Here is an 11,949-nt window from a genome sequence, read left to right on the forward strand (position 1 = left end):
CAGACCTGCTCTCATATGTAACCTTTGGTCATTCTAATTTTTTAACATGGACTCTTGATATGGGGACCTATTTTGTGTGTAAAAGTGTTTTTTTAATCTATTTTGTATACTGATATGTTGTTTTTATGTTCTTGACTTGCCTTAGGACAACGGATGAAAATTAGCAATTAAGCTAACTCCGGCATATTTATATTGATGCTCTGGCTGACATATTGATTAATGTGCACTGTCCTAATCAAATAAATAAATAATAATAATAACTCCATTTGCCTTTTACACATGAACATTCTCGGACACGTTCACAACAAATCAACAACAATTATCCAGAGCGTTCAGGTGAGAGCTGGAGCAGCAGGACGTACAGAATCATCTCCACTGCAGAGATCATGTGTTTTTATTAAAGAACATAAAGAATACAGATTTATCGTAAAAAGCTCTTTTGACATCTTCATCTATATCTTCTACGTGAATCTCACCACTGAGATATTTGTATCTTTTGTGTTTCCTTTTGCCTTCGTTGTGTTAGAAACGTCATCAACGCTGCAGAGGACCTCCGGCTGTTTTCTCACATCAGCTCTTTCACACATTATCCAGAGGTTTTACATGTGTGACAGTCCACAGGCTCTCAGGCTGACCTTTGTGTTCTCACACACAGACCCACCGGAGAACGACAGGAGATTATCTGGAGTTCATGTGCATGTCTGAAAGCAGCTTCTGTCAATATTTTAAGATATGAGGTCATTATTATGAGTCACTACGTCATTATTTAGAGTTCGGCAGCCGGTTGTTTTAAATTCATTATACATTTTTAAAGTTTTACAGAATTTTAAGTGGCAAAAATTGGCTTCCATATATTCAACACATTTCTGACCTCTGAAAGAGAATTTGCAAGAATAAGACCGATAAAGGCATTGATGTTTTTTTTAATTTATTTTTCCTTTTTTTCAGACATTTAAAAAAAAAGAGGGAGAGAGAGAGAGAGAGAGAGAGAGAGAGAGAGAGAGAGAGGATTGGTCACTGTATTCAATAACAGAGAAGAGAGATAAATTGACGAAACAGATTGTCCACAGCTCCCAGTCACAGATCCCAGTCCGTCCATGAAGATGACGTCTGCTCATCGTGCACACGGTGAATGAAAAGCCTCCGACTTCCGTTTCATATAAAAGTCAGGATGTCACTCGAGTTGATTCCACGAGTGTGATTCACATTTGAGTTTTGTTCTGTTTCCATATATCCAGTAAGTCCACAGCGTCCACTTCGTCCAGCCGTCAGACTATGAAATCCTTCCAAAGGAGCCGGCTGCAAAAGAGAGAGACAACATTAATAAAATAAAGTTCAGCACAAGTTCTCCTTCTGCAAATCTGTCCTGCTGCTTTGGTATCATCTCCTCTGAAGCTCACTAATTAACAGACGGGAGCTGAAGTGAAGATTTAACTTCATCTGTGTCTTTCTGAAAACATGAAACATGCTCCTGTGGGTAAATCTGTGCAAGGCTCGGATAAATCACCATTAATTACAGCAGCTTCTGTAAGAGACTGAAACCTTGATGTCAGCTTTTTGGGCAAGAAAAAACGAGAAATGTTCCGAAACCAGCGTTGAAAACACCTCAGATACTGCAAGTGATGGAGGGTCGGACATCGCAGAGTATGCAAATCTATGTATTGATCCAATTCCAGCCTCTTTTAAGAATATTAGTTTCACCCAGATGAAACCGCAATTTTCTTTATTTCAAGAATTTACTTCATCTTGGTCGCTTAAAAACATCAGCTGCACCGAAACTGCCATCGGCAAGAAAAGGTTTCTCAGAGCGTCGGAGAAGAAGTGTCAGCGATGTCGAGCATCTCACGCTGGAATGTCCCACAAGCTAAATGTTGACGTGTCCACATACAAGACTGAAGTGTTTGTCTTTGTGTTTCTTCAAAGGGTTTCAACCTGAGCCGTACAACAAGGATAGATATCATCACTTCTGTACCGGTACAGGAGCATTCAGCTGGTAAAGGTTCTAAAAAGTTTCCAGATGCAAACACACAGGCGGCCAATACGCAAAATCGGTATCAGGAAGGGAAACATTGTTTTGGAACGTTTCTAGAGAAAACTACAGCTCGATGAAACTTGGTTACATCTAAATCCTGAAAAGTCACCATCACTCTCTTCGAAATTTGTTCTTCACCAACTCCAGGTTCAGGTCAGGTTTTCGCAGCAATGGAAGGTAATGATGCTGAAAGAAGTTTGGCTCTGCTCAGTTACCAGGGCAGACAGCAGACACCAGGGAAGTTAGGAATCCCAGCTGGGAAATCATCCAACATCTAACCACCCGACTGTAATTTCACACTTTTCTACAAGTTAAACAAAAATATCTAACCAGAGCCAGACAAGAGCCGTTTGCAGCCTGAAGCTCTATTTCCACTCTACAGACCTGATAGTGGATATATTTCCCAAAACGCTGAATTATACCTCAAAAGGAAAGGTTTGTGAACAGAGTGAAAGAAAATGAAAACACACACGCTCACCTCTGCTGAGCAGCTGCAGGTTGCGTCCCTCCTCCTGCACCTGAAGCTGCAGCACCTGTTGAAGCAGCTCCTGTCGAAGCGTCTCCTGAACCAAACCCATCCTCTCCAGCTTCTCCCCGTTCAGACGCAACAACGCCCGGCCTGAAAGCAGAGGGTTTGAATTAGTAATTCTCCCCCCCCTCTCCCTTTGTGTGTTGTGGTTAGTTTTCTGAGCCGTGCGACCTGTGATGGCGTGGTGGGAGAAGGCCTCCACGTAGGTCAGGTAGTTGTGAGGACAGTGCTTCTTCAGCCATTTGCAAACGTCCTGCTGGGACCAGAGCACGACCGGGCGGATCAGGTTCGGCTGTGTCGGGCTCGTGTGATAAATCCCATAATTATCATGGGAGCGGTACTGAAATAAGAGAAAAGGTGGACACGTATTAAAGGAACAGTGTTTGTGAGTTAATGCATCTTTTTATTAAAGCTCGTAAGGTTTCAGCAGGAAAGTTTAGATGTTAGAACTTAAATGGACGGTGTTTAAATGGTGGTTTTCAAGTATCGACCATTCACTGGGCTTCACAGTGAAAGTCCCATTCACACTTTCATATAGATACATCCTTCTATACACAGAGGTTTCTCAATCTAAACCATTAGGCACAATATGGGGATGTTCATAGATCCCAGTCAAAAAAGAAGGACTTTTGAATATTTAATTTATGGAATGAAGGAGTTGCAGGGAGATTTATAAGCTCCACTAGAATTCATGGAAATTGGTTCAGTAATTTACAAAGAACCATGAAAACATAACCTTCTAGAATTATGAACATGTGACGTGAGAACCACCCGGGTTGAAACATGATTCAGTATTCAACACCTTCAGGCAAACAGGTCGTGGTACAGACACGTACATGATTCATATGCAGATACATGCACAGGAGCAGGTTTCAGATTCATTAAAGCATACGGGGACGACTGGACCATATGTGCCTGTAGATCAAACTCGGCATTAAGGGACATCAGCAGCAGCAGCAGCAGCAGCAGCAGCAGCACGGACACAGGAGCGTGCAGGGAGGTGTGATCCTGAGATGCAGCTCTTTAATCTTAAAGATGTTCAGGATGTAAAACGGTGGAGGAGAAATCAAACCGGGGTTTTGATCAGTCAATCAGCTTTAATAATTCAGAGTTCCTCAGACAGTTTGATATGTGAGATAATACTGAGGATGTGTATCTCTAAAGAGAAACATGTAACTGTTTGGTTCTAAGAATCTTCTCTGGTCACAGATCCATGTTTTAATCATATTTGATCATATGTTCAAGTAAGGAGAACTGAGGCTCATCGAGTTAATTACTTTCCTCATCGGACATCTGTGCAGAAGATTAGTCTTCATCAACTAGAAGGGCTCTCAGAGAGTTCACACCTCTGCCAAGGCTCAACAGTTCCCTTTTGAAACCACAACATCTAGATCCAGTTAGTTTAGATCTGCACCAATTTTCACAAGATTCCTAAATATCAGTCTCCTAAACTAACCTGTTTGTTTTTTCCATCGAGATTCGTGAATTGTTCTTTGAGAAATCAAGGAAAATGTTGAAAAACAACCTCGCAATTTTAAAAGACAGTCCATTTTTGCAGAATCTTGCATAGAAAACAGACGCGTGAATGAAAATTGAGTTCATAATCCTAAAAACATCTTCATTCTCACACTTGTACCTGAAACCTGTACTTAAATCTAATTTCCCATGACAAGAACTGACAAAAACAAGCAAACCCAAGTGTTAAAAATCAAATCTAATGTTTCTCTAACAACAAGTAAATCCTGAATACTCAAACAGCGTGAACAGAAACACCCCAGACAAAGACTCATTCATTAACAATGTGTGGTTTCCTTTTCAAGTTAAATGAAAAACGTTTGTCTCTTGACAGACGTCCAAACCACCGCGGCCACAGAGTTTTATTAAAGTTTTTGCTTTTATCCTTGGACTTGAAGAACAAAGCATTTCAGCTCCGTGAAGCGCTCAAAGTTTTCTTTTAGATTTCTAAAAGCGCGACACATATATTATGAATTCCGACATGTTTAATGTGGTGCAAACATTTTCCTCATTTCATCAATAATACATTACTAGGAACGTGTGGAGCGGGTGTAACACTGTGGGGGACTAATCGAACTCTCTCATCAGTCATGCAGTTTAAAACAAATTCAGCGAGTTCTGAGTTTTTTCAGATTTTCTCAGACTGCACTGTCCCCGAAATCCCTTCTGTCCCCACTTGTGCTGCAGGCAACGATTTTCATTATTAATTAATATGCAATTATTTAGTCGATGCAGCAATTCATTGTATTGTTGATGTCCAGATGTCAGAAAACTATGAAAAATGGCAAATCGCAGTGACGTCTTCAAATCACTTGTTTTGTCTGAACAATGGTTTAAAAAACACAAAACAGCCTTTTTAGTTAAATATGAAATAAGAGGGAGAAAAGCACAGAGCACCATTCAGAAGCTGGAATTAAGGAATGTTCTTACGTGAACAATGACTTCATGACAAAGAGATAACGAAAACGTGTCTTTAAACGATTAGGGGAAGTATTGTGTGGTTCTGTGTCTCCAGTGGCAGCTGCTGGATAAAAGATGGAGGTATTCATGTGACTGAGAGACAATGTAATGAGTGTTTACTGTTTCTTCCACTCATGGTATGGGAGAGAGGAGGGAGAGTGGAGGAGGGGACGAGAGTTTCCCGCTGAGAAACAGTCAAATCCACATGTTCCACATCCTCCGAACACACGACTCTGATTAACTTTAAGTTCCTCAAGACAAAAATAAAACCGACCACGACGCTACGTGCATCCAAACGGATTGAAAGCAAACAAACCAACACATTGTGCACAACTCTGTTATCAGCCCGGCCCAGTTCTATGTCTGCAGCTTTGGCTTCAGCTCATAACCGTCCTTCAAGAGCTTTTCATCGGCTGAAGACAAAGGCACGGACTCTCCGACTTGTTACCGAGGGCTTTAAATGAGGCCATTTTACAATAAAGAAATGGATCCTCGCTGAATGCAGGGAGCAGACACTGCTGCATCAGATAAGGAAAATCATTATCAAGAGAAAGATTGAATTTAAACTGAGGCAGAATCACGACTGGAAGGGACGGCGCTTCACATTAAGAGATTAATTTAAAAAACAAAAAGGCTTTGCATAATGTTTATTAACACAACATCCACCGACTGTATCAAACTAGATCCTGTCTCCCTCTGCTCCCAGTAGGAGAAACACTGTGGTGCTGCAGTGTAAAGTGGTGAGTGACCTGTGCTATTGAAGTCATGCTAAAAGGCTGTTAGCTGTTAGTGCCCACCGACCCGCTGGGCCAGAGCAGCGTCCATTCTCTGCTCACAAAGTGTCCATTTGCATCAGAGGACGGTGACTGGCCACATTAAGCAGAGCTCCTTCTTTCAGACGTTTCCATACAGACGTCTGAAAGGTTTTTTATGTTGATGAGACGACGAGGGAAAGATTTGCTTTCGTTAGTGAGCATTGGATTTGTTATTTTGCTGATAATGAAATTGAAAGTTGCAAAACAAGGAACAGAAGCATTTTATTGTTGTGAGTCTCTAACGATCTGTTGTTTCTGGATAGTGACTATTATTTGGAACCAATCCAAAAAAAGATATATTCAAACCAAACGTTTATTTCTGTGATTCCAGTGTTTGAAGTCGAGCTGAATTTGAGACATCTTCACTTTTTGTGAATTAAAAAACAAACTACTGCAGCTTTTCTGATTTATTTTAGCATTTTCTCACATAATTGTAGAAAGAAGAAACAGCCTTTGCATGCACCCTCTCGTTATTGTGTATGCGCTGCGCAATACTCGACCCAAGATGCATCAGTGCGTCTCGGGGTCAATCGCTGCTGACCTCGACTTGAACTGAAGCATGGACTGAATTAACCTACTTTTATGACTGAATTTCAGGAATTGCACAAAAACACAGAAATGTCTTCATGCACGTGCAACTACCAGGCTTCGGTTTGAGTCTCTATAGAACTATAGGTAACTACATCAGCACTGTAGCTGCTCTCTCTGAGGTTTCTGTGTTGTCTAGATATAAAAGGATTTCTTTAGTTCTTCCTCACTCTCGAGGTTTAGAGACAGAGGATGTCGCACCTTGTTCAGCCCTGTGAGGATAAACGTGATGTGTGAAAGTTATAGTTTCTCTTTCTTACTAACTTTAATCTTGTTTCCCAATAGATGTGTGTTAACTGTCTCTCTTTCATGGGCCAGGGTCTGACCAGGTTATTTAAACTCCCAGTAACTAGTCCTCTAACCTAACCAATCGGTAAGATACCTCATGATTTGAATCAGGACATTGATTAACCGAGGAAGTAATCGAATCACACGAAGCATCATCTGACAATGACAGAACTCCTGTGGGGGCTGTTGGAGTTTAAAGTTACATAAGAGACAACTTCTCCTGCAACAGATATATTGAATCAACCGAATGACCAGTGCTGTACAAGAGGCTCCCTGTGCCGTGACACCACACCTCACCCCACTCAGTTCAGGTTTCAGTGGAGTCAAGTTGCGTGTGATTGGCCGCAGCGTGAGCGTCAAGGGAGCATCAAAAAAACCAACAGTTCAGTGTTCATCTCAGCAGCAAGACTCCAGATTCTCAGTTTGTAACAATGGTTTGGATGAAGCAAACATATCACGATTTCATTACATGTATATCACTAATACTTTATACTTTCCTATTAACCTAGCCCCCAAGTTGCATGTCTCTTATGGCTATGGGAGGACGCTGCAGTCCCAACTGGGATTTAAACCAGAAACCTTCTTGCTTATTTTCTAAAGCAAGTCTGATTCCACTTTGAACTTGAGCGATTTTCCTGTTACAATAAATCACTTCCAGAGTTTTATTGATTATTATCTGATCCTGTCAGTTTGTTTTGTGAAATCTTAGGTGAAGAAAAAAAAAGAAAACTTGGAGGTTGTCATGCTTCATCAGTCGCTGAACTTAACGTGCTGCTTGAGGAGTTGAGGTCATGAAGGGGTTCAGTACCTGCAGGGCCTCAGTGCCCGGCTGCTGCAGCAGCTTCACCGTCCGGCCTCCTGCTGTCTTCTGTCCACGTCCATCGTGCCAGGTGAGGTTCCCACCCGTCCGCCGACTCAGCTGGTGCTTGAAGTCCTCGGACAGAGCTCGGTACTCCACAGCTGGCCTGCAGAAACTGAAACTGGATGCAGCTGGAGAGATAAAAGGAGGAGGAGGAGTGATTACAGAGCTGCACCTGAACGCAACCTCTGACAAACCTGAAAACAAGTGCTGCTCTGCAAAATCCCCCCCGGCTCTGCATGACTCGAAAACTAATTCCAACGCACCTTGACAGCTCGTCATACAGGGACGATGAAGTCATTAGGTCTCATGGAGGCATGAGGCAACGCTCAGAGTTCTCTAAGCCTGGACAAGCTCCGGGGTAATTCCTGTATAACGGTGGTCAGGTGTGAGTATGTGTGTGTGCAGTCTTGCAGGTGAAGAATGTCAGAGCTGTGAGACGAGCCATTTCTTCATCATTACGAAGAGGCCTGTAGGCAAACATCCAAGCCCTCTCAACAGCAGGTGGCTTCCCAACATCCAGTAATTAAAGAAAGTGTGCAACTACAGTAAACATGCTGTTACCGGCACAGACTCTGGCAGGAGGCCACGGGTCATTACTGATTCATGTGCCAGATTGGAAGGATTTTCTCGCTGCGTCGGAACCATGTGTGCACGTGTGTGTGCGTTAACGTGCACTTTCAACATCTTAAATTGACTGAGAGAATCTGAAAGCAGGACAGAACCGGAGAGAGCGTCGTGGGGTGTGAGGGTTTGAGGAGATCAAACGAGCGTCTTTTGGTGTTCCTCTCTTTGTGCTATTTCCTTTCTGCCATGCAACACCTCCCGCTGAGAAGTGGAGCAAACCAGAGCCCTGCACTCATCAAGGCAAACCGGCAGCATCGGATTGTTGTGAATAAAACTCGATGTGCGCTTTTAGGTTCTTTGAGGTGTTACTCCAACACTGTGTGCGTATGAACCTTCATTCACAGCTTTATGACTCCCCCCAGGCTGCGGCTGTAAACACAAATGTGCTGCTTTCACTGATTAAATACAGATAATCAGAACCATTTGTAAGACTTTGCTTTTTCCCTCTAGTTTTACTATGGGAGGGAAAAATTCCTCATTAACTTACACACACGTATAAACTGCAGCCACCGCACAGAAAAACACTTTCATTGACTAAATTCCCACTAAACTGTGAAGAGTTTCCTCAGTGTTTAGTTCGGTTTTTTATTTCTGACACAAAAGCGACACAGAAAGTGACAGTTTCCTGTCGGAGGCTTCAGCCATAGAACATAATGCGATGGAGCGACAGGATGAAAGGATCCTCATCATGGAGTAAATCACAGCTGAGAACTCAAAGATAGTCACCAGTCACACAGGCGACGTCAGAGCTCCAACCCCGATGCTGTTTAAAAATGTCTCCATCTTATTTGTCTTTACTCACTATCAGAAATGTGTACGTGTCACCAACCTTCACCTGGATTGTGCCACTTTACATTTTAGGCGAATAGATTTAGAATAAAATAAAAGATGCGACAATCAGATAAAAAAAGGTTTTGAATGGGGAGTTTAGGATCCCTGGCGAATAGAAAACTGACCTCAGCAGCACTGAGACCTGTCGGGGGACAGAATGTTCATCTCCCTGTCTGTTGTCCGTTTACGTGTGGAATTAAAAAACAACAACACACAAACTACACTCCAACCTTCACCTAGATTATCCTACGTTTTTGCAAAAGCGCATTGATTCAGAATAAAGTATTAAAACGGTTTTAAAGGGGAACTTTAGGATTCCTGACACCATCAAACTGGTGATGCTGGCTTCGTCCAGTGAGCTGTCCGTTTCAGCACCAGCTCATTGTCCGTCAGACCCCCCCCCCCCCCCCCCTCATTGTATCCTCATTAAAACCTTATTAATTAATGACCCTCATACATATCCTGTGATGCATCTTCTTTCTTATTCTTTAAGCAGATTTACTGACGTAGTTCTCATCTGCAGATGTGATGTTTGGATCTTGGATCAATCTTAAATGATGGTTTCCAGGCCACAGCAGGCGCTTTGTGACCTTATGCAAATCACAGACACACCTGACAAACCGGTCCCGCAAGTGCTGAGCTGAAGGAACCAACTCAGACGTTGCTTCAACACATTCCAAGTTTCTATTTCCTTAATCGCGACTTTAAAGTCGTTAATAGCGCGTAAAGCTGCCTACCGTCCACAGCCATGGTGTTTCAGTGGCGGGGTGAATCTACTCCAAGTCTCCCATCGCCTCCGGAGCTGCTGCTGCTGCTGCGGGTCCTGCGCCCTCTTCCTCCTCCTCCTCCTCTTCCTCTGTGGTGTTTAAAACTTTGACCGAGGTGTGGATGAAGGACCGTCGCTCCTCATCCTCCCGGGGAAAAGCCTCAAAGAGCGTAAAATCCGAGCGCGCCCGGTGTCCGCTCCGCTGCTTGAGGAGTGCGAAGTAGTTGGTAGACATGCAGGCGCGCGCCCCCGAGCAGCTGACTGACTGGTTCCACGAGCTCAGGCGGGCGCGCGTCTGAGTGCATGCATGCCAGCGTGTGTTATTTTTTATCTGTGTCGTGAGAATCGGACGCGCGGCTTCTTCTCAAGAGCCCGCATGAGCGCAGCGAGCTCAAAGTGCAGCCCCGGGCCCTGTAATTAGCGCAGCAGCAGCAAGTGGAGACTGAGAAGCAGCCGGATGAAAAGGCTTCTCATCACTGCAGCGTCCTACAGGGGGAGTCCCCCCCCCCCCCCCCCCCAGCGCCTCCGTCTGAGAGAAAGGAGGCTCTGTGCGCGCCGGTGGGCAGAGGGCCCATCGCGGAGGAGGACCCTCTATGTGGGGTTTGTCCAGAGGAGCTGCAGGACAGAGGGGCAGATATCAGAGAGCACTGTCCCTGCTCCCACCTGCCCCTCCCCCCCAAAAAAGTCACTTCACTGATCCAACGTGGTCTGAGTGAAGGAGAGATGAGGATGATGAGGATGATGATGATGATGATGATGATGATGATGCTGACGCTGAGCTTCACAGCAACAAACAACAACACAAATCTTCCATTCCCTTCTATTTCCTGTGTGTAATTCACAAGCTGAGTTTATTTCTTGTTTTATTTCGGATCTATTGTTTGGCACGGAGGATCTATCATCTTATTTTGTAAATGCTTGTTTTATTATCCTTATTTTTCTATTTTCTTTTTCTATGTGTTGCTTTTCTTTGTCACTGACATATAATATACTCGATGCACATAATTTCCCTCGGGACCAAATATTATATTAAAGTATTTATCTATCGTATTGTATCCATCATATCGTGCAATATTGTATCTATTCTATCAGATCCACCGTATGATATCTTATCACATCTATCATATCATATCTATCGTATCTTTCTTAACGTATCTAATTGTATCTAATGTATCATATCTAATCGTATCTATCATTTTGTACCTTATTGTATCCATCGTATCCTATCATATTGTAAAGAATCTCTTATTGTACATGTACTATTGTATCTTATTGTATCTATTGTATAGTAAATATTGTATCCATCTTATCTTATCTTATTGTATCTGTGTCTATCGCATCACATCCATCCATCTATCTGCTTGAATCTTTATACACCAACTTAATATGTGAGATCATTTATTAAATGTTTTTGAAGTCAAAATAAGTAAATGTAACTCCTGCTGAAAAACAGACATGATACATCAGCCTTTGTTAAAAGTAAATGCACTGTTTTTAAATTTCATTTAGTAAATTAGGTTGTCGCTTTCTTGAATGTCTGCTTGACATTTGCATCCAGTAATCATGACGTTGATGAAATAAACATGTTCAGTGCATTAACATTTGCAGAAGGATCAACAACACAACCTGAGGATTTTGTTGTTAATGTTTTACACTTTTTGCCCTTTAGGCCATCATTTTTCTTTTTGAAAGACTATATTCAAATCCCTGTTTATGAATATGAATACATAAAAAAGGCCTAAAAATCAAGGGCAAACTGCAACTTGTTTATTCACTGCTACAAGCCAAGAGCTTTAGGGAATAGCCCTGGGATTTCCCCTAAAGGATCCAGATTAAAATAAATGTGGCGGTTCTCATCTGTATGTTCATAAATATTTCATACTTTCATATCACGCTGCTCTGGTTTTCAAAAGTTTGGTTCAAATCAACAAACAAAAAAAGACTAAATACAAAACTCCATGAAGAATCTGACTCAGCAGGTGTTTGTGTTATCACATGGAACCAGCCGGCGATTTCTTTCCCCTCGTCCAGACTAAAATATGATTGTGCTGCTGAGACAGGCCACTGGGATGAAAGTGTGATGATGACAGCAGATTGGAAACATAAAGGTAGTAAAGGTAAATATTAAACAGACCTGTG

At 42.5% G+C, this 11,949-nt stretch overlaps 1 protein-coding gene across 1 annotated transcript; it reads right to left on the reverse strand.

Moving 5' to 3' along the window:
* Positions 1-969: 969 nt before the first annotated feature.
* Positions 970-10,057, reverse strand: samd10a (sterile alpha motif domain containing 10a). The gene is made up of 5 exons (XM_053425738.1): positions 9,782-10,057; positions 7,536-7,717; positions 2,733-2,901; positions 2,511-2,651; positions 970-1,299 (listed from the first exon to the last, which is right to left on the reverse strand). Exons 1-5 carry the CDS (start codon positions 9,792-9,794, stop codon positions 1,274-1,276), a joined length of 531 nt encoding a protein of 176 aa, XP_053281713.1. The 5' UTR covers positions 9,795-10,057; the 3' UTR covers positions 970-1,273.
* Positions 10,058-11,949: the final 1,892 nt, after the last annotated feature.

Source organism: Pleuronectes platessa, chromosome 6, assembly GCF_947347685.1.
Source record: "Pleuronectes platessa chromosome 6, fPlePla1.1, whole genome shotgun sequence".
NCBI lineage: Eukaryota > Metazoa > Chordata > Actinopteri > Pleuronectiformes > Pleuronectidae > Pleuronectes > Pleuronectes platessa.